This window comes from Prionailurus viverrinus, chromosome C1 (assembly GCF_022837055.1).
Source record: "Prionailurus viverrinus isolate Anna chromosome C1, UM_Priviv_1.0, whole genome shotgun sequence".
Taxonomy (NCBI): domain Eukaryota; kingdom Metazoa; phylum Chordata; class Mammalia; order Carnivora; family Felidae; genus Prionailurus; species Prionailurus viverrinus.
This window is the reverse complement of record NC_062568.1, coordinates 26963024-26989762: the sequence shown is the minus strand read 5'-3', so window position 1 is coordinate 26989762 and position 26739 is coordinate 26963024. Positions and strand designations below refer to the sequence as shown.

At 40.5% G+C, this 26739-nt stretch overlaps 1 protein-coding gene across 5 annotated transcripts; it reads left to right on the top strand.

The window, feature by feature from the left end:
- The first annotated feature begins 3603 nt into the window (after positions 1-3603).
- Positions 3604-25500, top strand: CTLA4 (cytotoxic T-lymphocyte associated protein 4). Of its 5 annotated transcripts, XM_047872382.1 has the most exons (8): positions 3604-3816; positions 5933-6091; positions 7282-7445; positions 10076-10196; positions 19354-19487; positions 22108-22455; positions 22899-23008; positions 24306-25500. In XM_047872382.1, the coding sequence occupies exons 4-8, from the start codon at positions 10087-10089 to the stop codon at positions 24408-24410; spliced, it is 807 nt and encodes a 268-aa protein (XP_047728338.1). In that variant the 5' UTR covers positions 3604-3816; positions 5933-6091; positions 7282-7445; positions 10076-10086; the 3' UTR covers positions 24411-25500. The 5 variants fall into 5 exon arrangements, with proteins under 5 accessions (XP_047728338.1, XP_047728340.1, XP_047728337.1 ...); XM_047872384.1 differs by lacking the exon at positions 19354-19487 and having other exon boundaries at positions 7282-7345; XM_047872381.1 differs by having other exon boundaries at positions 5933-7445.
- The last annotated feature ends 1239 nt before the right edge of the window (positions 25501-26739 follow it).

The following is a 26739-nucleotide window of genomic DNA, read 5'->3' as shown; positions in this document are numbered from 1 at the left end:
TAATAAGGGCTAGTAGTTCTATGGTGCTGGAATATGCTGTAGAAACATCACCTCCATTACAGATGCCACCTTCAGGACCATCCTCATCTCCTCTCCTTTGGGTTAAGCCATTAACTAGGATTAAGCCCCAGTGTACTATGGCTGAGGTGATGCTGGGCCTGGTAAGTAAAGAGACTCAATAGCCAAAGAACTGCAATAATTAGTCACCATATATTTGCAGGAGTCAGGAGAATTCTCCTGGGATTGGATTTTGAGGAGCCTTGATAAAGGGGCTGGAATATAAGGTGGGATAAGATAGAATTAACTGACTTAAGAGCACTTTCTTGAGGCAGGGGATTTAATACCCTACTGAAGTTGTTAAGAGATGTGGCAAACTCACTGCTGGGGTGCCTCTTAGAAGACTGGATAATGCAGTGCCCCAAACTCATGAAGTAGAAATACCTGAGTTGCCCTGGCACATGGAAAGGAAGGAATAAAAAAAAAAAAACAGGAGGTCGGCATGCTGGAATGGATATATTCTATGAGACCAGAAGAACCATCAGAGGATGCTATTCCATCAGAGAGACCAGAGAATAGCCAAGGCTATGATATGCTGGGAGAGGGGCATCAACATCTCAGTGGTCGCCTCCTCTGTATACCAGAGATTATGGTAAAAGAGGGAGTCACAGTGCTGGGCTTATTGACATACTTAGGGGTGATGGAGCCCTGGAAAGCTATGCAACTGCAAGAAAAACAAAGGCAACAGCGGAGGATCAGGAAACTGAGGAAAATTACCGCTATAAAAGGTCACAATCCCTTGCTCAATTCCTCAAATGATCTAATTTTCAGATCTGGAACCTGCTGACTGAAGAGGTGACCAGGTGCTTAGGAAGATGGACCCATTAGCACCATGGCAAGAATATACTAGGACAATTCCTTCAGTTCTTTCCTTGAGAGACTAGGACCACTTACTCAAATAGGGGAAGGGGAATAACCAGACATATTGAGAATTAATGGGCACAGAGTCTGAGATGACATCAATATTTGGAGTCCCAAAGTGTCATCATGGCATCCTTTGTTAGAGTGAGAGCCTATGGAAGCCAAGGGATAAATAGAATCCTGGAAGATTGCAAAATTGGAGTTGATATACTTGGAAATTGGAGAAACCCTCCATAGGGGATTTATGGTCTGTGGAATGAGTTATCTTTGGAAGGCCATGTAGAAATCTTAAAATTTCCCAACCTTCTTCTTCCCCATCCAAGATAGTAGACCCCCAAAATATTATATCTTGGGGTGAAGGAATGGTGGAGATTAGTGCCATCATGAAAGATATAAAGAATGCAGATCTAAATGTCTCCATTTAATTCACCAGTCTAGCCCCTTCAGAAACTGGATGGATTCCAATAGTTCTATAGACTACTATGGCAGTAGCAGCCCCAAGTACAGCTGCAGTACCAGATAAGGAGTCATTCCTAGAGCAGACTGTAAGGGCTGAGGCTCAAGGTAGGCAGCCATTGTTTTGATAAACACATTCTTTTTCATTCTAATTAGAAAAGAGGGTCGGAAACAGTTTGCATTCTCATGGGGTGGAAAATAATATTCACTTGCAATTTAGCCTCAGTTCTGTGTTTTTCTCACCCTCTGATATGGTATAGTCTGAAGAGGCCTTGACTACCTGGGCATCCCACAAAACATCACACTGATTTATTTCATAGATGACATCATGATATCATGATAACATCATGACAGGTTGAACAAGAGGTGACTAGTATGCAGGGCTTTGGTAAACCATGTATGCTCTAGTGGGTATGAAGATTCAGGGTCAGGCACTTCAGTGAAGATTTTAGGGGTCCAGTACTCAGGGGCATGCTGGAATAGCTCCTTGAAAGCGAAAGACAAATTGCTGTATCTTGTATTTTCTATCACACTAACACAAAAGAAAATGAAAAAAAGAAAGAAAGAAAGAAACAGCATTTGGTAGGACTCTTTGAGTTCTAGAGGCAACTCACCCCACATCTAGGGATATTGCTCTTACCCCTGTATCAGGGATATGGGAAGCTGCTAGCTTCGAGTGCAGTTCAGTGCAGAGAAGTATACTATATCACATCTAGAATGTGGTGCAATCGGCCCTGCCACTTGTGTCATATCACTCAGGAGACCCTGTGGTGGAGAAGGGATCACTGGTGGAAAAAGATGCAGTATGGAGTTTATTCCACACTCTAGCAGGAGAACCATAATGCAGACCTCTGGGATTCTGAAGTAAGGCCATGGCATTTGCAGCATTACCTTTTGAAAAATAGAGAAATAGTTCTTGGCTTGTTACTGGACCCAAATAGACATAGGACAGTTTACCGTGGGACTCTAAGTGACTGTGCATCTGGAACGGCCAACAATGAGCAGGGTTCTACTAGAGCCACCAGATTATAAAGTCACATGGCCCCAAATCAGTCTATTACAAGATGGAAATGGTATATCTGGGATTGAGCCTAAGAAGAGCTGGAGGCCATGAGTAAGCTGCATGATCAGATGGCTCAGATCCCATGTCATCCACCACGTTCATACCAGTGCCTCTCTCCCAGCTTGTACCTATTGCCAAATGAGTTGCTTATGGGTGGCTCTGCCTGTACTTGCGTGCAAGTTGAATGTTGACAGTGGCTGCTTTATATGCTTCATTTAGTATGGCCCTGGAAGACAGTGGGGGGAAAGAATCTTTCCAGTGGACCGATCTGTGAGCTTTCCTTCATCTTGTGGAAAGTAAAGTGGCCTAAAGTGGGAATATGGATCCTGGGAGGTGGCCGATGGCCTGGACATCTGATAAAGGACTTAGAAAAAAAGGATTGGGAGATTGGAGAAAAGGAAGTCTGGGGTAGAGTCTTGAGGCTAAACATTTGGAAGTGGGCACAAAGCACGAAACTTTTGTTTCATACATTAATGCCCATCAGAAAGCATTCACCATGGAAGAAGAGGCACTGAACAACTAAGAGGATACAATTATTTGCGCAGTTGACATTAGCCAGCCTTCATCATTGGTGGAAGAAATGGAGACAACATATTCATCCAGTAGTATGGACTTCTTACCAGTGCAGATAGCTAATGCTATCTATGAATGTCCAAATTATTAGCAACACCATGCCTCCCATATGGCACTATTCCTTTAGAAGACCAACTGGCTACTTGGGGGCAAGTTGACCACATTGAAACTTTTCCATCCCAGACAGGCCAGTGGTTCATTCTCATAGGAACAGATACCTGTTCTTAGGAAGACTTGCTTTATCTGCCTGTAAAGCTTCCTATCAACACTACTATCCAGGGACTTCTAGCATGCCTGATCTACATGCAGAGTATTCATTCTGAATATCATGTGACCAGGGAATCCACTTCACATCGAAGGAGGTGTTGGAATGTACTCAGGTCCATTGGTTGTATCACATATTGTACCCAGACGCTGTCAGCCTCATAGACTGCGGTAATGTCCTTTGAAAGCAACAGAAGTGCCAGCTTGGAAAAAACACTCTGGGAGGATGGAGTGACTTCCTTTAGTATGCAATGCATTTACTAAATCAGAGCCTCCTATTTGGTGCTGTGTACCCAGTAGAAAGGGAACATGAGTCAAAGAATGAAGGGGTGGAAGAGGAAGTGAGCCCATTTACCACCACTCCCATTGACCCATTAGAAGATTTTGTGCTTTCGGTCTTTGCTACTGATGAGGAACACTTTCTTGCTAGAAGACACAGAAAGACTCCCCAAGAACTACAGATTATGGCTGCCATGAGGATGCCTCGGAGTCCTCTGTCCCAGGATCAGCAGGCAAAAAGAAGTTTCACCACACTGGTAGAGGTAATTGACAATGATCACAGGAGGAGATAAGGCTGCTAATACACAATGGGACAGGGAGGATTACATGTGGCACACAGATGATCTACTTGGATGTTTCCTGGTACTCTTGACCTATTTTAACTATGAACAAACATGTGTAGCTACCCAGAACTGTGAAGGATATGATTCTCAAGGGCTCAGATAATCAGAAATGAAGGTTTGGGTCACATCAGGAGGTAACTCACCCAGGTCTACTGAAGTGATAGCTAAGAATGTGGGGAAGGAATTTAGAATGAAGACTGGGGGAGGGAGAGGAGGAAGACTCGTTATTGTCTTGAGGTCAATTGCAATGATGAGGGTTGTTGTTCATCCATTAACTTCCCTCTTTGGAGTTTTCCCTCAGGAAGAAAGGTTCATAGGAAAAGTGGAAGAGAAGCTGCCTGAACCTAAGTGGAAAAGTGGATCCATGTGGCACAAGGGGTGGATTATGAAAATAAACCTCACAAATCCCCTACTGTAAGGAGGGTAATGGACCAAAGACCCAAGCTGGGGCACTCTGACATCCATAGCCCTGTTTATATTGAGGCATCGCCTCCCATGGGCTGCTCCTAGCCAATAACGCTGAGTGGCAAAAATTCTAAAGCAAGCCTGTTCCAGATGGTTCACCTTGGCTCAAGGACCACTGACACTGTTGCCAAACCTCTCTTAGACTGTATAGGGGTCTAGCATGTTTCCACCCAACCTTCCCTCCCACTCTCCTTCCCTTAGGGGCCACCTTTGCATAAATATCTGATGGTTCTTCCAGCTTTCCCCATCTCCCTCCCCATTTTCTTTCATAGATACTTCTCCTAATAAGACCTTTGCATGCTTAATCCCATTTTGGTAAAAAATGTCAATAGTTCTGAAGTTGAGAAACTTTGGCTTACAGAGATAATAACAGCAGGAGCTGAGTATCAATATTAGCTCAACTACTTTGTGATTCCCTGGAGATAGAACTCCTGAGGATTGGGCCAGATGGCAGATGCTGCACCAAGAAAAATGATATTTCTGAGAAGCAGTTGGACTAAGATTAACAGTATTCTGCTTCCAAGGGGTTTGGTCAGAAGTGACTTTCTCTGAGAAACCATGGTCTTAACAACCCTTGTCCACTCTGGCTTCCCTCCTTCCTTCCTCCCTTTCTTCTTTCGTTGTTTCATTCCTTAATCCCCATACCCCTTCTCTCTTCTCTTTCCTTTTCTCCCCTTCTCTCTTTTCTGGCCCCAGTGACTTTTTGTCTCTTGCCTTAATATTGTATAGTTAGTAAATGACAATGATTACTCAATAGTTCCATCATGAAAACACAATTCTCATGCAAGCAGTTTACAATGACTTTTAGTTTGAAATTTCTCATGGTTCGGTTTCGAATAAAAGGTGAATGTTCTTGGAAAGTTTGAACTTAATCAGAAAAGTTATTTTAGAATTATGATCTTAGGGTAATTGCTGGGCTTTTAGATCTGGAAATATTTTTTTACCAGTTATTGTCCACTGATTGCAAGGAGATTTGGGTTAATAAATTTATCACTTAATAATTTTTTCCTCCTCTTCAGTTCTTACGCATTTGCACATATTCGGTTTCACTTCTACAGTTAGCACTGCACCCCCAAATTAAAGCCGATTTTAGTCCAACGTCAGGTTCTAACTGGGTCAGGTTTGCTAAGAATCAAGCCCACTTTTGTCAATTCTTTTCAAAAAATTGGTCTGGGTTTCAAGAACATAATGAAACCAGAATGTGGGGGAGTTTAAAATATAGTCTGGTCTCAATTCGTCTGCTCTTTGAAAACCACGGTCTGGTTTCAACCCAACTAAACTTGGATAGTTTAATTTAAAAAAAGTAGTGACTAGAAAATCCCATAAATCCATGGAGCACAATAGCACTTTTCTAAGGACACTAAACCCAGAAGAAAAGGAAGCATGGAAGTTTTCTTGTTAGGTTTGCCAATAAAGTGATAGATATTCTAAAATAATGTTTCAGAATTTATGAGTGATAGCCTCTTCAGAAAGTGATCTTGGGTATCCAATCAGCCCTATTTATGTCTCATATCTCTATATTGATCAGTTTTCTTCATCTGTGTTCCAAAATGTATTGCCTCACCTGCAGGCCCTGTTTTTCCTAACTGAAGTTTTAAGGGTTTTAAAATTCTCAGTCCTTCACTGAATGAGGCTTGCATTAGTCACTATCCAAGACTTAGATCCAATGAAGTTCTGACCATGGGACTGTCACTTTGGAAAATGGCCACTGGGCTCCTGCCATACTCAGGTAAGGCTTAGATTTCCTCTAAGTCCCTTTGTCTGCATCTCAGAGGACTGAGTTTCTGCTTTGAGACTTTTGAGTGTCTTGCTCTGTCTTACCCTGCCCCTGGGGCCAGAAACCCTGACCTGATCTCCATCTTTGTATCTTGGGGCCTGGGGCTCATCAGTATGTGGACAGGATTTCTGAATAAAGAAGTATCAGGCTACTATCTGCCTGGAGTCCTACTTTTTGTGCTCTACTCACTGTGTACAATCTGTTTTCTGTGGGCTCCAGTGCCATTACTTAAATTGTGCCCTGTGAAGGTTTGGCATAACCCACCATCTAGTCCCCCAGGGGCCTGAAGTTCAGCTGCAGTTCTGCAGTAGTGATGACTCATGAGAGAATCAGCCTTCCTCCCCATGTTACACTTGCTTTGTGTGGCCATGGAGTAGGGTCATGACTCCCACTCGAATCTAAGATGTTCATCCCTGTTCTAGTGCTGCCACCATTACTGAAAATGTTCTTGGTATTTGAAGGCCTGTATATAGCACAATCCTTCCAACATCTTCAAAGGTAACACTTATTTATATGAATAATAATTTGATATTCCCTCCCACTGACAACAATTTCCTTATTATCTGAGGGATGTTGGTGGTTAAAACACCAAGATATGACCATACAGTAATAAGACACTGCATTTTTTTCCCCTCCATAAAAATGAGAATAATTCCAAAAAGTGGCATCCCAGGGATTTTCTGAACAATGACAGTATCACTGGAAAAATATAACCTTCCAAGACGACATATTTGAAGGGCTGCAGTCATTTGAATTTGCAATTTTAGATAAAGCGATTGAACCTTTTATCACTGAAAGTTTTTGTTTTGTTTTGCTTTTTAACTATAATGAGTTGTGGGAAGCCAGTCAGCCTTACATTTCCTTGGAATTCTCTTTGTGACATAGTGGAGCATCACCTTGAATGTAGGGCCCCAAGAAGAACTTCTCTTTCTCTTGCTTCCTTCTGCCAGGGAAGAGGCTGGCATGGTTAGGAGCCTTCAACTGCACTCCCATAGCACATCAAAAGATACTTTTAAGTAGGAATTCTGACATTATTCTGGCCAGATAATTTTAAAAATGCTTAGGGTTAGTTCTTAAATTTTCTGTCTTTGTATGCTAAGTATCGTGTCTAATTTATATTACTGAATATCCGATTCTGACAGATTTTCCCCATGACACCTGAAGTCCATGTTCAACTGAGAGTGATCTGTTTGAATGACCTGCATGGTATGTCTTGAATGATTTCTGTCAAGTTGGAAACCAAGGACATACACTTAGAGAATGCAAAGTCTACAGATGATATGAAGCCAGGCCTAACCATCTGCCTGTGAGGATCACTTTCTCTTTTTCACAATCAGAGGGCAAGAGATGGACCTTAAAGTTCTGATTCCCATATTCAAGATCTCAGTATATTAGGGCCTGGATAACTTAGACTACTTCCTCTTCTAAAATTTACCGCACTAATGTCTTTCTCCCATACTGGTCACACAATCCATTTATTTGCATGTCCAATTAACCATATCCAACACATTACTTATATTTGGGAAAAGGAGTGTGTTTCTGAACGTATATATACGATGTTTTTCACGATGTTCTGGGAAAATTAACACAAGAAGTGCTTTCAGAGTATTGTGATGCCAATGCGGTCACAAAAGTAGAGAAGCTGATGCTAAAATACGTTGTGCTGGTGAAATTGCTTCTTTGGTTGATATTTCAGAAACCAGAGTTCTTGTATAAGCTCATCTTATATTTCTTTTTTTATTTAAAAAAAAATTTTTTTTTTCAACGTTTATTTATTTTTGGGACAGAGAGAGACAGAGCATGAACGGGGGAGGGGCAGAGAGAGAGGGAGACACAGAATCGGAAACAGGCTCCAGGCTCCGAGCCATCAGCCCAGAGCCTGACGCGGGGCTCAAACTCACGGACCGTGAGATCGTGACCTGGCTGAAGTCGGAAGCTTAACCGACTGCGCCACCCAGGCGCCCCTCATCTTATATTTCAAATCTCTGCATGAATCTTCTTTCAATTTTTTCCCCCAAAATAGGAATGTTCAAGTTCTGATGAACGGGTATATACTTAGTGTTCTATAAACAATAAAGACTTTAATTTATATGGCTTGTAATATCTTATTTTTCTAGTCACAAATAATACATATACATTCAGAAAGATGGAAAATAGAGGTAAGATAAGAGAATAAAAATTCTATAATCACTGGTAGCATGTTGCTGTATATAATTCTGCATGTATTTTCACTTTATTTTTACAAAATGAATCATATTCTAAATACAGTTTTCTAACCTGCTTTTTCCATTTACATATCATGAAGGGAAAATATGCTTTTAATTAAAAATTATTTAGGGCTGAAAGTTAGAGTTTCTTTCTAATTGAGCCTCCTCATTTTCACAGATGAGAAAATTAAACTAGTGAGATTATATAATTAAAGTGATTTCCATTTAGGTAGCATTAGAACCACATCTATAATTCAAAACTCTTAAATCCCATGTCACCATTTTATGCATTTTACTCCTTATTTGCTACAACGAACCCTGAAACAATAAATCAGAATTAGAGAGTGTGAGAAAATCATATCTTCCCCTGATATGTTTTAGCTGGGCTAAATGTTTGCTGGAAAACACAGTGGTAAAGGTCACTGGTCTCAGAATTTATTGAAAATATCTTATAGAAAACAATTTGTAGATTTTACTAATTAGTTTTCAATCTTTAAAGCTTCAAATTGAAATCCGGGTGCCGAAACAACAGGGCTTGAGGCAGTGAATCTAGGTGACATCCCAAACTGCTAGAAGTCTATAAAAAATTATTGTCTAACCAGTGTCACAGAAATATGGCTAAAACAAGTAAGCGTTTCCTGACTTTTAAGTTGGTGACTTAAAAAAAAAAACATTTATGCTGCAGTAATTTGAGTTAAAGACTTTTAAAACCGGTTCTATGAGTCTTATCAATCACAATCATTTTATTTGCTAAATTTAGTGCTAGAATGACATTATCTGCACATTCTTTGTATAAAAACATCTAGCAGAGCATCTTTTTAGGGGCTTTGTGATTTCAAGAGGTTTTTGGAATTTTATGAAAGTTCCACCCACAATCAAAACCAATGTTCTCTTATGGTTGATTAATTCTGTCAGATGGGTCGGAATTGATATTTCTTTGAATATATGCAAATTATCCTTCATTTAAAGTTTCTGCTTTGTCTTTTTTTTCTCTGCTCCATTTGCTTCTCATTTCTCTTATTCTTTCTTCTCATTTTCCTCTTTACTTCCATTCTCTTAAATTAAAAAGTCTTGTGGATTTCCCTTCCAGTTTATTTTTTTGATATAGGAGATATTGAAGTCCTTGAATATATTCAGATTTACAAAGGCCATTGACTTACATAGACAGTTTATGATGCTAATTAAAAGAAGGCCTGCATATCTAGACAGAGTCAGAGGATTTGCAAGTAATTTGTTTTCTCAAATAAAAACAGTGGCTCCAAGTGATAAGAAAAAAAATTGCATTTGCTCAATATATTTATCACCACAAACTTGGTTCCTGAATTTGTCTTACAAATCAGGATAATAAATTCCAGTAGCAAAGATTTAATTTTGAAAAATCATAACTTCCTTTAACTTTCTTGTATCATCATGAATTAAAAATTTCTAACAACCTCATGTTCTTCAGTACACATTGTCTATCTTATCCAAAAGGTAAAATGCAGGGGATACAGTTGACTGATGTTCTTGACCTGCTTATGTTTTGGGAGGACAGGAAACAAATGTTTGTGGTATATTCTACTTGTCAGTATTTTTTAACCAGATAACACAAATGACCAGAACTGCAAAGTTTGCATGTCGGGTAAGAACTGTATGTGATCAGAATGAACTCAAATAATGTTGAGAAATAACAAAAACGATAAGCAATGGATTCCTCGGGATTTTAAAGTCAGTGTCATTTCTGTAACAGGATTCTCTTAGATGGGCATGGAAGCTGGGCTCTATGTATGTGTCGGACAAAGACTGCAGACCCTGGGTTTTCATTTCAGTGCATTACTCTTACTGCCTTCAGCAGGCCCTGATGTGCTCAGGTAAGTGCAATTATTCAGTTTCCTGCTCATGGATGAAGCTCTGGGACAGAGATTTTCCTCTTAGAGCACAATCCATGGTATGGGGCCTGCTAAGGAAAGCTGCTAAATGCAACCAGCTGCTCTCAAATTATATTCTCCTAAAACATGCTTGAATCATATAGTTCACTGAGCCAAAATTTCCTACATGGCCTCTCTCCATCTCATTTAGTTATTCCACAACTGAGTAACCTGTTAGAAAACTGTGCCCAGGGAAAAGCAAAGCCAAATGATCCATATCTCAGATTCTTGCTGGTTATGATTCAGTGTGATGTGTGGTCAGAATTGTAGATGATGAGGAAAAACAAGAACGTTTCTCCCTTGCCTCAGCCAGTTAATGATGCATTTACCAGTTCATTCTTTTTATACTTGGAGTGTAGTCAACTTGGCTATAGATTTTGTCTAGATTACATTTAGAGAAGAGCAAAACGTATGGTCAACACATATCGTAAGACCAGTGGTATACTTTCTAAGATGGTTAATGCCAATTGAATCCATCATCATAACCATATTGTATATGTATATATGTGTGGTAAAGGACACATAAAATTACCATTTTAAACATTTAAAAGTATATAATTCAGTGATATTTAATACATTCATTATGTTGTGCAACCATCACCACTATCTAATTCCAGAATGTTTTCGTCACCCCCAAAAGAAATCCCGTACCATCAAATAGCCACTTTCCATTCCCCCCTCCCCACAATACCTGGCAGTCAATGGTCTGCTTTCTGTCTCTAAGGACTTGCCTATTCTGGGTATTTCATATAAATGGACCATACAATATGTGGCCTTTTGTGTCTGGCTTCTTTCACACAGCATGATGTTTTCAAGGTTTATCCGTATTCAAGCATGCATCAGCACTTCATTTCTTTTTATGGCTGTATAATATTCTATTGAGTGGATGTAGCACATTTTCTTTATCCATTTGTTAGTTGATGGTCACTTGGGTTTTTTCCATCTTTTGCCTGTTGTTCTTGGTATTGCTGTAAGACCATAATTTTCAATTTTTACTGAAAACCTGACTTGCTGATTTGTGTTTGTCGGTACCTAAAACCTATGAGGAAGTTTGTTGGGGCTGGGCTTCAAGTTGTAAACTTGCAGGAAATTAAAACCAGAAGTCATGTTAGTTTAAGAGGGCTTGGGAAGATGGTGGATGGTAGTGAAGGCATAGTGAGAAGAGACTTTAAGTTAAGGACTTTGGGGCCTCATTTTGGTTCTGCCACCAATAGGCTATGCATGTAATTTGGGGTAGATCACTTCACCTCCCCGGGTCTTTCTTTCGTCCTCTGTAAAATGGGAGAGCAAAACTAACGTTTCTTCTAGGATTCAATGCCTGTAATAGGCTGTGCAAATACACTGTGCTCCTTATTATCTAATACACATTTCTCCACCATCATAGCTGCTAATGCTCACACTGCAAAGGAGCAAAGACACTCCTTTTCTATGCTTAAGGTGTGAACATAAAAGTTTCCTATGAACTGGAGGTGTGAAGGAGGTCATGGCCTGAAATCATTCAAATGCTACGATGGCAGCAGGGCTAGAAATAACACAGCTCAAAATGTGAAAACAGTGATTGCCTCTGTAACCAAGAAACTGAAATAAGTTCTTGAAGCTCAGATTATACAGGCCACAAATATCATTAGAGAAATGGATTCCATCAAATGTTTGGTACTTCCAATGTTACTCTTTAGAGAGAGCTTGTAACTCTTTGAGGTTGGGTGGTTTTTCAGCATTAAAGACAATTTTCAGTCACACTCTGAGCTTGCAGTAGGACAAGAAAACATTAGTGACTTGTGACATTTCTGCTTTTGTAAAATGGAAATAATCCTGGGCTATCTCAACTTGTTCCAAATGGGAATCGGGTGTACTCTGAGTTTATCATTCAGGTGGGGTGAGCTAGGGTGCATCATAGGTCAAATACAAGACTATTTACCCTTCCCTTTTTATTTTTTCTTTTTATTTCTTCTTGATGATAAAGAAATAAGATCTACATGCACAGGGATAAACCCTAAATGTGTGATATTGGGCAAGTCAATTAACTTTCAACATCAGTTCTCTGATCCATAAAATAAAGAGGTTACCTATTTTGAAAATGTCTATTCCTGGCTTTTGATAAAGTCCCTCACCCAAATTATTCATGGTTGGCCATGTTGCAACAGGGGTGAAGGATTAAGACTAAAGCCCAATCCAAATTTAATCTTAGTTTTAGGTGTGAGAAGTTAAGGAGATTGAGGGAAAATCAGAGGTGATAATGGCTAAACCAGAAATATAATAAGAGACCATTATATATAAATGGAGATAAGATATTCAAAAAGGTTTAATCATATAAAGTAAGGAGCTTAGGCAATTGGAACGTAGATTCTTCCTACAAACGACTTTGTCATTTATTCATTCAAAAATATTTGTTTTCATCTCTACGTAAGTGAAGCTCTGACAGATAGGATTAACCTTCAACTGAAGTGGTTTCAGCATTTCGTTTTGTCATTAAGATCAGCAAATAAAACTTAGCTTCCCTGACAACCCTTTTCACTTTACCCTCAGCAAGGTGACAATGTAGACTGAAAGGACAGCAGTAATCTAGTCTATTTCCCCTCAAAGGGGCTGTCAGAAGGTCCACAGCTCAGAAGCATCCATTTTTACCTGACTTTATGATGTAGATTACAGCTCCCTAGGGACTGAAAATTAATCTACCACATTTATTTAAGTGAGTTCTTGCCCAGCCCATATTTTCACCCTTTAATGGTAATGAAGCTAAAATTTCTTTCCAGTCACTTTGCATATCGTTTCCTTTCTCTTAGCTCTCTTTCGAAGTGAGATGATTGATAGGTCCTTCTTTAGCAATCACTTGAGTAGATGATTTTCTTTTTCCTTTGAAGTCAATTTTGAAAGGAGTTGTACTGTGATGAGCTAATTAGCACAAAAACAGAGTATATAACCTTAATTAGGCATGATAATAGGCTCAACGTAATGGGATGTCCTGAAACTGCAGGCTATGCAAATATTAGACTTTTCATTCCTCCCATTACATCTGAAACCATCAAGCAAAGGATGTTTTGCAGTATGTACCGCAGTCAATGCCAGGTGCACATCTTTCAACAAAAGGTTGGTTTTGGGGTAAGCTAGTTGGGGAAAGGATAATAGGAGGAGGGTTAGGGAAAAAAAAGCTTAATAAAACTGAAAAGTCCAATTAATCTCAGAATGAGCTTTATAAATTCAGAGGAGTTTTATAATTAAGTAAAATAATGCAGTTACCCTACCCAAACTATATCTCATCTGGAATTCTGAAGACACCCACTGTAGGCATCACTTGAAATTATGCAAATCTTGAGAGATCTTTCAAATCCAGTAACCACTAAGAGTACTACAAAACCAGTCTGGGGTTTACTCAAACTAGTAGGATACAGGAAGATAGTGAGGAAATGAAATCACAGTGAATCCCCGAGCCCTAATTTTAGCCAATTATTTTCATTTCCTCTACCACCAACCTTTTTTGTTGTTGTTGTTGGAGCGGTAAAAGTAAATAACAAAACCGACTTTCCCCTTTCTACCCTGAAATGAAAATATCCAAGGAGGTAGTACCCCCAGACATTTGAGTATTCAAGCACTGAATAACTGAGAGCTTACAATATCCTTAGGTTATGTCTAATGTGAGTTATAATAAGCTATTTGGTTTCAGATACTGATGGGAACACCGATAGCAGAAATTTAGTAAGTATGTGAGTATTAGAATAGTCAGTCCCTGGTTTAAGTCTGATGTACCACTCATTCATCAGAGATGATAATGAAAGGGTTTATATAACAGCTGAAGTTTGTAACCCATAGTTTTCTCCGTATTTAGCCTATAAGCTAACATTTACTGAGCACATACTATAGTCTAGGCAGAGTTTTCAACATTTTATTGGCATAGTCTCACTGAATCATCACAATAACCCTATAAGATAGCTACCATAATTAGCTATATTTATTTTACAGATGAGGAAGCTCAGGATCAAAGAAGTTCAAAAACTGTACCTAAGATCACACATCATGCAGTAGAGTTAGGATTTGAACTCCAGTCGTACTCTTCACCACTGTGCTGGGCTTGTTAGTATCTGTCAGTCCCCTGATTGAATCCTTACTTACTAGCCCTTTTCCCAGAGCTGGAAATGAGATGCCAGAAACATAAAATGGGTTGAGACCTAAATTGAAGTGCACAAATTCTCTATCACCTATTATGTACAAAGGAGGCCCTAGTTAGATGCTAGGGTGAATGTGTGAGTGCCGTGGAAATAGAATTTGATATAGGTGAGATCGAAGAATTGCACAGAATTGACTGTAATAAATATGTTATTATTGTACATGAGATAATAGGGAAAAAGTAAGTACTGGATGGGAATGATACCAGAATTTAAATCCAGTTTTTGCTGCTTATCAGCTGTGGGACTAAATCAACCAGGGACTCTACAGCAAACAGGTGGTTCAAATGAGAGATTCAGCAAAAGGACTATTTTAAGAGGTATTAGGAGGGTCAGGAATAGAAGATGTTAATGCACACAGATGCTAGCAACCCTGGAAGGTGGTCCACTCCCAATACTGAAAGGACGGGGGGAAGAAATAGTGAGAATTGGCTCATAGAAGGGGCAGGCGGTACTCAACAAAAGCTGTAGCTGTGCAGAGCTACTGTTACTGCCGGAAATAAGGTCCTGAATCTGGGAGAGAGAAGAAATATCCTGATCTCTGCCCTCCTTCCTTTGGATCTTCTTCAGGTGCTTCCCGTCTGCTGGTCCCTCCCAGAAGCCAATCTGCCAGGGAACCCAGTTGTCCCTGTGGGTCTGCCTCCCAGGTGGAAAATGGATGTAAGGAAGGGGGGTGGAGAATAACCTTGGGCAAGTCACTTCCTTTCTCTAAATTTCAGTCTGCTTATCTGTGGTATAGTGCCTTCCATAGTAATAGTGGTTCTACAATTTTTGCGTTCAGCTTTTTATTTTGAAAAACTTCAGTCTTGCGAAGAATTTTTAAGAATGTATCATGAACACACAGATATACTCTTCACTTAGCTTCACCAATTGTTAACATTTTGTCTCTGTTGTTTTTTTCTTTTTCTCTCTGGGCTAACACAAACATACACCCGTATTTTTGTTGAGCCATTTGAGGGTTACTTACTGACATCCTGAGACTTCATCCCTGAATGCTTAAGCAAACATCATATAAAAACAGAATGTTTCCCTACAAAACCCCAGTTAAATGATCACACTCAGCAAATTTAACATTAATACAATCCTATTGTCAAATATAGTCTAAATTCAAATTTCCCCAAGTGTCTCTATAACGTGCTATGTAGTTATTATTTTGAAATCAAGGATCACACATTGGATTTTATCATCATGTCTCCTTAGTCTCCTTTAATCTAGAACAATTTTCAAGGTTTTTTCTTCTTAAAATCTTTCACGATATTGACATTTTTGAAGGACCAAAGGCCCATTTTGAAGGCCAGTTGTTTTGCAGAATGATCCCAATATGGATTTGCCTAATTGTTTTTTCACGATTAGATTCAATTTAACCCATTTTGGCAATACTACTACAGATGTGTCATGTTCTTCTCAGTGCATTATATCTGGAGTCACATGATGTCAAAATGTCTCATCATGGGTGATCTTTAGTTTGATCACTTGGTTAAAGCAGTATCTGCTAGATTTATCCATTATCTTTTCCCCTTTGTAATTATCAAATAATCTATGGGATGATACATGGGAAAAAGAATATATCTTTTTCACCAACATTCTTTTTATCTAGTGTTTTTCAAAACAATCGAATTTTCTTGCTATTGCAGAAATAGTTTCATGAAAGTATAATTAGGGAACCTGGTAAGCTTCTTTGAAAGTTCCTATTACAACCTTCATGTCTTCTTATATTAAACTGTTTTCACTCCTTTATCTATTCATTTAACAAATTTTTATAGAGCGTTCACCTGAAAACTTGCCTGTGAAATTTTCATCAGTGGCTTCATGGTTACTTAAACTAATGTCTTAACTCAGATCATGCTTCTGTGCTGCAGACCATATTAGCAATCGTTTTGGAGTCTTTCCCCCTTACATTCTGTAGATAAACTCAATGTACCCAAATGGAACTCATCATCTTCATTTCCTGATCTGCTTATGTTCCCTATTCCTGGAAATTGTACCTCTGTTTTCTCAATGAGCTTTCTTGAATGTCCAGATACCATAGTAGTTCTTTTATACATGCTATATGCATTATCTCATTTAATCCTTACAACAGCCTTGAGTTGTAGTCACTATTTTCTGGAAGACATTGGGCTCTGAGCCCCAGATCAACAGCTAGCAAGTCTTCATACTAGGATTCAAATCTAGTTCTCTTGGACATTAAAACCTTTCTTTAGTGCAGTGATTAACAGCATTTCCCACTTCAGATCCTGGCTCTACCACTGACAATGGGGGATTGGATAAATTCAAGTCTCAGTGCCTTGGTTTTATCTTTTATAAATTGAGAAAACCTATAATCCCTGCCTTATTTTGAGACTTGAATGAGATAAAATTGACAAACATTTGAACTGTCACACTACGACAGTACCTCTTAAGCCATGAATTTGGTGTTCTCTATGCATTCACTGCCTTTGGAATAGTCCTCTTAGGAACCTGTCACCACTGCTGTCGCTGCCTTACTTTACACCAGGAATTGGCAAACCACGGTCTGCAGGCCAAATCCAGCCTCCACCTGTTTTTGTAAATAATGTTCTTTTTTTTTTTTTAAATTAGGGTATAATTGATATTGTGAATAACTTTTTATTGGAACATAGCCATGCCCTTTCATTTATGTATTTTATGTGGCTATTTTCACCCTATAACAGTGGAGTTGAGTAGTGGCAACAGGGACCATATGACTTGCAAAGCCTAATATATTTACTGTCAGTCTTTTTACAGAAGAAGTTTGTCAATTCCTGGTTGCCTGGCGTATTGCAATAGCCTCCTTCTTGGTTTTCCTGGTTACATCTTACTTCTTCTTGAACTTATCCTCCCCATCCTTTCTCCCGTGCAAGCGGGAATTCCCCTAAAATGTGAACTCAGCCATGACAATTTGCTCCTTTTTGGTGCATTTGCCCTCAGTGCTAAGAGCATCAGCTTCCACCTACTGTGCATTCCCATACTTGTCTTGTCCTCTGGCCATAATGAGTGCTTTATGCCCTTTCCAATCTTGGCACATATTGTTCTTTTTGTTTCAATACCCAGCCCTTGCTCTTGTCCTCAATAATAAGCTCAGGTTTTACTTTGTCTGAGAAGCCCTTTCTGACTTCCACAGGCTGAACCAACGGCTTCTGCTCCTCTGTGGCTGTGCAAGATACTTCAATTCCAGCATTTCTCTATTCTGTCATGATCATGGGTGTAACTATCTCCCACTCCTTCTGCTGTGTCTCCTCTCAAGGGCAGGAACATACAATTTTCACTTTTGTATCTTCAGTGACCTATCTGGGATCTGGCCCCTAGTAAAATCCCATTAGGTTGCTCTTGCCTGTTGGCATCTCAGCTGGGTTGGAAGGCTTATATAAGGTGGTAGGGGAGTACAGAAAAAGGCCTCAGGAGAGGCTGTCATGTTGGTTAACTCCTGGATGATGAGAAGGAGGATTAGATATTGGGAGAAAATAGGCATTGGAACCGCATAAAGTTGATGAGACCCAAAAGAGGTGTTTTGGAGAAAGGACAAACAGAAGAAGGGGTCGTGTGTGGGAATGCTGGAAGACAGGCTCACAGAGGCATTAGGTCCATATTCTATAAAGCCTCCTCTGCTGTGCTGAGCTGTATGGACAATGGGAAACCGTGAAGGGCTGGAATAGGCAAACATCATATTCATGCTGTAACTGTCTGTTTGCATGTCAATCTCCTAGAAGTCCCTTAAGGCATTAATTGTGTTTTGTCTGGTCCCCATTCAATCTAAATGCACATACCATATAACTGGCTTAGGTTTTCAATAAATGTCTCTTTTGTTATTGAAGTATATGAAAACTCATCAGTTTTAAGGTAGGTGGCCCCAATGTTTAGTATTCTCTTATAGGATGAACACTTGTATTGTTTACAGCTTTCATACATTTAGGAACTTCAGTCATATTTAAGTTAGTTCTTGGATTTTATACTTGAAAAATTCTTTTTTTTTTTAAATTTTTTTTTCAACGTTTTTTATTTATTTTTGGGACAGAGAGAGACAGAGCATGAACAGGGGAGGGGCAGAGAGAGAGGGAGACACAGAATCGGAAACAGGCTCCAGGCTCCGAGCCATCAGCCCAGAGCCTGACGCGGGGCTCGAACTCACGGACCGCGAGATCGTGACCTGGCTGAAGTCGGAAGCTTAACCGACTGCGCCACCCAGGCGCCCCGAAAAATTCTCTTTAGAAAAAAAATGTCCATCTTCTTATGGAAGAATCTCTTGGATCATTTTGGCTGATGTTTGCTGGAATGTCTCCAACTCTATTTTGTCTTTGTTAAGGCTTTCAAGAGTACCTGAATTCTTTCCTAATTTGCAAACCAGAAGCAAAATCATTCATTTCTTGTGATTTTGGTATTTTCTCTCAACAAAATGCTCAATGGAGCTTGGAGAAATAAACTCTTATTTGTAAACTTGCCAGAGCTGGTGAATACAGAGCTTTTATTAATAATGTCTACAGACTACTGCTGTCATTGGGTCAAGGGCTCAGAACCAGCAGCTTCATAGTTTTGGAGATGTGAATGAAGTGAATTGGGTGGTAAAAGATGCCTAGATAATTGGACATAATTGGGACTTAGGGAGACTCCTGCACTCCAGGAAATTCTCCAAGTCTCCACTTATCCTCAAAGTGAGCAAGAAGCTTCAGTTTCAAATTGAGTGCATTTTCCATCCATGGATTGGCTTGTTTTGTTCAGTTTTACTTTGAGTGTTTGAGGTTATCTTTTCGACGTAACAGCTAAACCCACGACTTCCTTTCTCGTAAAACCAAAACAAAAAGGCTTTCTATTCAGGTGCCTCTTGTGTGTGCACATGTATAGTACATACCTGGGATCAAAGCCAACTATATAAAGTCCTTGATTCTGTGTGGGTTCAAACACATTTCAAAGCTTCAGGATCCTGAAAGGTTTCACTCTGCTTCCTGAAGACCTGAACACTGCTCCCATAAAGCCATGGCTTGCTTTGGATTCCGGAGGCATGGGGCTCAGCTGGACCTGGCTTCTAGGACCTGGCCCTGCACTGCTCTGTTTTCTCTTCTCTTTATCCCCGTCTTCTCCAAAGGTGAGTGAGGCTTTTGGAGCATGAAGGTGGAGGAGGTGTTTCTCCCACCTGGGTTTCATTTCTTTCAGCAGTCAAGGGCAGTGATTTATAACAAAGCCAGAAGCTAAAGGTAAAACTCCAAACTCCTGGCTTGGATAACTCTGTATTCCAAGACAGCAAAGGGGACAGCTGGCAGCAGCAAATGAGCAGAGATACAGCTCATAGCAGAGTCCCAGGCACTGACTAGGAGCTTAATAGATACATCTGAGTTGGTTTGGGAGACAAGCAATTTCATACACTTCTGTATGATTGGAAGAAATTACTGTAAAGTTAAGTGAGTTAAGAGGAAAGATCTCCACAGTCCTTAATATATTTGAGCTTGGAATCAGGGTGAGCTCAAGATTTTCCTTTTTCAAAAACATTGATTTAAGCAAAACATATCAAGTTTCTTTCCTACCCAATTTGGATTTTAAGATCCTCGAATTCACTTTTATAAATGAATCAATCGGCTTATTTAAAATTTAAGCCTTCTTTACTCAATTCAAAGTCTTAAGGTCTTCAGTCAATTCTATAAACTAGTTAGCTAATTATTTAAAAAATGAAAGCAGTTTGAAACCATCACACACACACACACACACACACACACACACACACACACACACAAAGAGAAAGAAAGAAATAAAAGGAAGAAGAGAAGAAAGAACACCATCAGTCTGTTTAGCCTAAGATACTTAATTGCCACCTGACCTATCTGTGGATTTCAGATGCAGATTCCCCAGTTTTCAGATGAAATAAAGCTCTTTACAGGTTGATTCTAGGTTTGCTACATATAAAATGATGAGCATTCTCACTTAATTTCAACCTTCTCTCTCTCTAGACCATATCAGTTAAGAAACCATGTGGTTTGTACGATATATCTTGGATGCTCAAAGGTATTCCATAATTAAATTATTACCAATAATATTATAAGAAATATTTATATACATTTTCTTATTCTACATGTTTTGAACATGTAAAGATTAAATACTCTTAGAAGTAATTACCTTTACTTTGTAGAAAATTTATCTCCACCTGTTACTGAGATTCTCCCACTGAAAAATTGAGTGTGACCAGATTTACTGGTGATAATTGGGAATTTGCCTGGGGGTTGGGAGGAGGGCAGGAAACTTGGTCTTTAGGCTTAGCATCAATACAGCAAAGATTATTGGGTGCTCATATGGGCAGATTATAATGGCCGCTCCTAGGAGTTATAAGCCAAAGGCGGAAGCTGCAAATTAGTGTGCAAAAAAAACTTTAATAAGGGATAGAACTTGATTAAATACTGTGACGGATTTATAACAGTGCAAAAGATGCTCAGAGGATGCTCAGGGGATGCTCTGATAGACTGAGATGAGGGTTGGGGAAGAAGACTGTTATCTAGCCAGCCAGGGCTGCTGGATTAATTCTGGCAAGGGCTGCTACCATGTTGTTCTCTCCTGTGAGGACAGACGTTGTCCAGTTCAGGCACTTGGGAGAAAGGACTAGTGATAGAGCGATTTCTATAGAGTCACTTATACATAGGAAGAGGTGTCTTGGAAACTCAGACTGGAGTGATAGGTTGGGATTGGATCATAGAGGACATAAATGCCACTTATTTCATTTGTTTTTGCAGTCAATGGTATGCAAGGCATCAAAGTGTTTGAGCAGAATTAATTAGTGGCATGGTTCATCCAAGTGTTGAGTGTCACTTGTATGATCGACTGGAGAGGGGCTGAGTTAGTTGCAGGAAGGTAGTTTGACATGAAGCTAAAGTTTTTTTAGATGATGCAAGCCTTTTTGAATGGAGAGCTGGCTTCCTTTATCCTGTAGAAGCCAGAGGGAGAAAGAACAAAGGAGCACGAGAGTGTTCAAGTGGAGGAGAGAGTGGCGGAAGAGGTCGTGGTGGCGGCAGGGGAAGCCCACAGAAGTTAATAGCAGGGTTGCCTCAACCTAGAGAGGAAACGACCCGGTGCCCTCTGCTCTGTGGCTTCCTTCATCTAGCAGCGTCCCTCCTTCTGATAATAATGCTAGGAAAGGTGACGTCCGGTGCAGTGACCTGGGGCTCAGCCTCTCTGGCCAGGTAAATATAGGCAGAGGTTTGTGACATATGCATTGAGAGGTAAGGTGAAATTCTGTACCTCAACCTCCAAAATTTCCCCTACTGCTCATTAAAGTTCCTGTAGTTCTGTGATAACCATAGAATATCAGAGGTGGAAGGCACTCTGTTCTCATCTGACCTAATCCTCTCTTAGTACATGTGAAGGAAAATGAAGGCTACAGGGGAGGCATGACTCACCCCAAATCAAGTATATTTCATGGTAGGGCCTGGCCTTCAGTTTGTCACATCAATGTTCTTCCTGCTACAACCAACTGCCTTCAAGAAACTCTGTTCTGTAAGGAAACACCTTCATGGAGATGGGCTGGAAGTCAGCTGAGTGATGGAGCGGATGGATGGGGAGAGAAGGGAAGGGATGAAGAGTATTGGCTGAAGGGAGGGAAGGGCTGGAAGGTGAAGCTGGAGAGTGTCCATCAAAGATCCACTTCCCTCAGCCAGAGATTTTGCCTGAGCCTGGTCGCGGGTGAGCAGGAGTTCACTGAGTTCCCTCTAATTTTCCCTTGTTAGGGATGCATGTGGCCCAGCCTGCAGTGGTGCTGGCCAGCAGCCGAGGTGTCGCCAGCTTCGTGTGTGAATATGGGTCTTCAGGCAATGCCGCCGAAGTCCGAGTGACTGTGCTGAGGCAGACTGGCAGCCAGATGACTGAAGTCTGTGCTGCGACATACACAGTGGAGAATGAGTTGGCCTTCCTAGATGATTCCACCTGCACTGGCATCTCCAGTGGAAACAAAGTGAACCTCACCATCCAAGGGTTGAGGGCCATGGACACGGGACTCTACATCTGCAAGGTGGAGCTCATGTACCCACCACCCTACTATGCAGGCATGGGCAATGGAACCCAGATTTATGTCATCGGTGAGCAAAACCTTATCACTAAGCTTACACCTTTTGCATTGCTGTCTTCTTTGCATGAAAAGAGTTTTGTTCCTCAACTTCAGGTGGTTCATTTTTAGGATTATGGAAATTCTCCTTAAGAGTTCTTTGGCATACTGCATGGGAGTCTGGTTAATGGGTGGTGACCCAAACAGCGTTCTGACTAAATCTAAAATGGGTTGGGGATAGTGTTTTTTTCTACTGGAGGTTGGGGCACTTACTCTGGAGTGATAAGCACTGTGAAATTTGACTTTGGGCCTTTGATAGGACATTTCTGTAGAAGTGGCCCCCAGCAGTCAGACTTACTTAGGGGTGGACACCAAGGTCTGGAAGCTCTTTTTTTCACTAATGGGGGGGGGGGGCGGAGTAGGGCCCTTAAGTTTAAAGAGAGTCTCAAGGAAGCTGTGCTTTGTCTTCTGTTGCAGATCCTGAACCTTGCCCAGATTCTGACTTCCTCCTCTGGATCCTCGCAGCAGTCAGTTCAGGATTGTTTTTTTATAGCTTCCTTATCACAGCTGTTTCTTTGAGCAAAATGGTGAGTGCAATGCTGACAACACAACACTTCTGGTGGGGATGCCTCCAGTGATAGCAACTGACCGAATGATGCTGTTGAGTTCAGTTTTCTGGAGATGAAGCAATAAATGCAGAACAGTGGTAAAGGAAGGGCAGTGGTAAAGAACACGCTAGAACCCTTGGCATTGGCCTTTGAGGTTTCAGGATGACTAACATTTTAGATGAGTGTGTTTGACATTGAATGTTTGTGTGCTTCTGAACAGGGTTTCAGTTTGAGTAACCATTTGAACAACACGGGGCAGCTGTTTTGCACTTTATCTTCAAGACAATTGTACTTAAAAACCCTGAAATGTAAGATTAAGTTGGACAAAATGCTGCTATAGAAGACCACTGGATGGATTTTAGTCTCCCCCTTCATGTCACTCCACTTCACCTGGAAGCCATCCCTTGGTGCCACCCTGCTTGTGCCTTCCTTGTCCAAGCTGTAGCTGTCCACCCAATACCTGTCCAGGGCTCCCTGTTATCCAGTCTGCTCAAATGGAGAGTCTTGCCCTCCCCTCTAGCCCAGTGAATGAGAATACAAGGTTTTATTTATTGCAGTATTGGTGGAAGAGATGGAAATATGGAATCAGGCCTCCTATCGGGATTTCTTTTTGGTGGTTCCTTTCATCTACCTCTGTCTATGGCTTGCTTTTGTCAACACAAACTTCTTCGCTACTTCTCTTTCTCTCCCTGGCTTCCTGTCTTCCTCTCCCTCTCCTTCTCTCCCTCCCCTTACCCCTCACTGGATTCCAAGATCCTCTACTCAACCTGTTCAATTGCTGTAGATTCTTCTTACCTCATTTTCTAGAAACTGCCACATGGACACAGAATCTCAATTTACGGAGGTGATAAAAAATGGGCACTGATGTGGGCAAAAAGTTATAAAGAGTATATGAGGAGTGGATATGAGAAATACAGCTCTTGAACAGAGTAACTGAAGTTTATTATCTTATCAAGCTCCTCCCCTCACAGATAAGATGTGGTCGATCACCATAGGCATTTTGGGTGTCCTTTTTAAAGCTTTCTCAAAGTCTCTTACTCCTCTCTTGCAGTCAGGGAAAATGATTACCATTTTACATCAATAGCACAGAGTTATTTACCTAAAGTGAGTTGTAATAGCTGAATCAAGAAAATCTTCTGGGGCTTATAATTCTGTATGTGGTGAACATTCATTTTTCAACAGGGTAGGGACCCAGTATTTGGTGAGTCCTATTATGTCTAGAAATGGCTTCTGTATTTCTCAATAATAATTACTGTTTCTTTTTTGCATTTGGCAGCTAAAGAAAAGAAGCCCTCTTACTACAGGGGTCTATGTGAAAATGCCCCCAACAGAGCCAGAATGTGAAAAGCAATTTCAGCCTTATTTTATTCCCATCAATTGACACACCGTTATGAAGAAGGAAGAACATTGTCCAATTTCTAAGAGCTGAGGCAATTCTAACTTTTTGCTATCCAGCTATGTTGCTTATTTGTGTATTTTGGGGGGGGATTCATCTCTCTTTAATATAAAGCTGGATGCAAAATCCAGATGAAGTGTACTACAATTTGAAGCAAAGGTGCAGGAAAACAGAGCCAGGATGTTTCTGTCACATCAGATCCAATTTTAGTAAAAGCATCACTCGGGAGCAATATAGGGATGCAGTCTTATGTTGTAGGTGAAGGATATGGGTTAGGGGGTGGTGCTGTCCAAAGAATACAAAGGAAGAGAGTTAGGGAGAATATGATATTGTACACACTTTCTATTTACACATGAGAAGTTTATAGCTGAAGTGATGTTTTCAAGTTAAAGTTTTGTGCTGTTATTTTTCTTAAATGTGGAATTACATGAAGACTTTAAAAATACTCACGTGGCTATATTTTAGCCAGTGATTCCAAAGGTTGTATTGTACCAATATGTATTTTTTTTATTTGATAGTATTGTGCATGGGGGCCACATGTGCTTTTGTGTATTTGCTGATGGTTTTAATATAAACACTATATGGCAGTGTCTTCCCACCATGGGTTCAGGGGAAGTTTAATGGAGGGGCTCAGGACACTAATACACCAGGTAGAATACAAAGTCACTTGGTAACTGGCTTGGAAACTGGCTGAGGTCATAACTGATTCTTATAGACACGTTGAGCTGAATTGGTGTTGACATGTGCTTTGGGCTTTTATGTTAGCTCCTTTCAAAGGTTTGCAAGGGAGTCCAGACTGGTGTATCTGATGTAACTCAATAGAACACCAACCTCAAGAAAATGGCTCACTCCAGGGGTCTTGTAGGTATGAACTTCAAGGAAGCTCTAGTTTCACAAGGGCCCCAATTCCTAACACATGGTTCATGCCATGGACAGAAAAAAGCAGCAGGTGGCAGAACGGGGTGATGAAAGTTTCTAAAAACTAACACTGTTGGTGTTTTTTAACTCATTATTTTCCATGAAAATGCAACAACATGTATAATATTTTTAATTAAATAAAAATCTGTGGTGGTCATTTTCCAGAGTTGTCTTTATCTTCCTTATATTTGAATATTGTTTCAGGGTTTTTTAAATGTTTTTATTTTTGAGAGAGAGAGAGAGCGCGCAAGCATGAGCATGGGAGGGGCAGAGAGAGAGGGAGACATAGAATCTGAAGCAGGCTCCAGGCTCTGAGCCGTCAGCACAGAGCTCGACGTGGGGCTGGAACTCACGAACTGTGAGATCATGACCAGAGCCGAAGTCAGACGCTCAACAAACTGAGCCACCCAGATGCCCTGTTTGAGTTTGTTTTTAATTGATCCATTCAGCTGTCAGTGAAGTCTCCATTATTAGGAATATTGGGAACAAATTGATAAAAAGGCAAATAATGCTTCATGAGTCAGCTGTCCATCAGCCATTATCTGCAAGCCATTTTTGGAAGGAACTCCTCCTCTGTCCGTTTGGTTTCTTTACAACTATTTGAGATACAAAGGGGTTAGTGCAGATACAGCAGCGTTTATAAGTCACACGGCATTCTCTTTAGCATAAGTTCTCCATCTCCCCTTTCTTGCCCACGCACGACTTCCTCAGCGTGGCTCCTACGGTTGCCATGGCAACTCCTCTGTTGTCTATTGTGTTCCTCGCAGCCATTTTGATCTGCTTCCAAAGTAAATGGAGCTTTTTCTTGTGGCTTCCAAATGGACTATTTCACAAATGTGGGGAAAACATACCTGTGGTCCCGTGTTTTGCTATCAGCTGGCAGACGGGGGCCTGACCCACTGAGCACTCTGTGATTCTTGGTTAACCAATATGTGGCCTCAGTCTGCTTGGTTTCCTCTCAAGGTTTCTTATTCTTGACCTCTATATCCTGTTATTGTCTTGTGAAATGATTGTCAGTGTGGCCAGGGACCACCTGTAACTGAATCAACTGGGTCACTTAGTAAAAATGTTAATTCAAGTGCTTAACCTCAGATGCATTGAATCAGAAGCTTTGGGTGATAGGACCAGGAGTGTGCTCTCCCAGCAAGCTCCCCAGTGCTTCTTATCCTCATCAAATTTTGACAATCACCGTGCAGGCAGCCCCCTCACCCTCTTGCTACCCATGGCACGCTCTGTCTCTCTCTCTTTTTTCAGCAAGTGCTAACAAACAAATGGGACAGCACATATGAGAATTTCACAAAGATTTTAAAAATAAAAATGAATTTGTCTTTCAAAATATGTAGTCACAATTACCTAGAAAGAGCTCCTACTAGGTCAAAGACTGTACTTCTTGCCC

Excerpts from the sequence above, each read along its gene's own strand:
- CTLA4 (XM_047872382.1), top strand. The coding sequence starts at position 10,087 with ATGGGCATGGAAGCTGGGCTCTATGTATGTGTCGGACAAAGACTGCAG. Across the intron at positions 10,197-19,353 it reads GCAGGCCCTGATGTGCTCAG|ACCTGAACACTGCTCCCATA; the intron begins GTAAGTGCAATT and ends TGCTTCCTGAAG. Across the intron at positions 19,488-22,107 it reads TATCCCCGTCTTCTCCAAAG|GGATGCATGTGGCCCAGCCT; the intron begins GTGAGTGAGGCT and ends TTCCCTTGTTAG.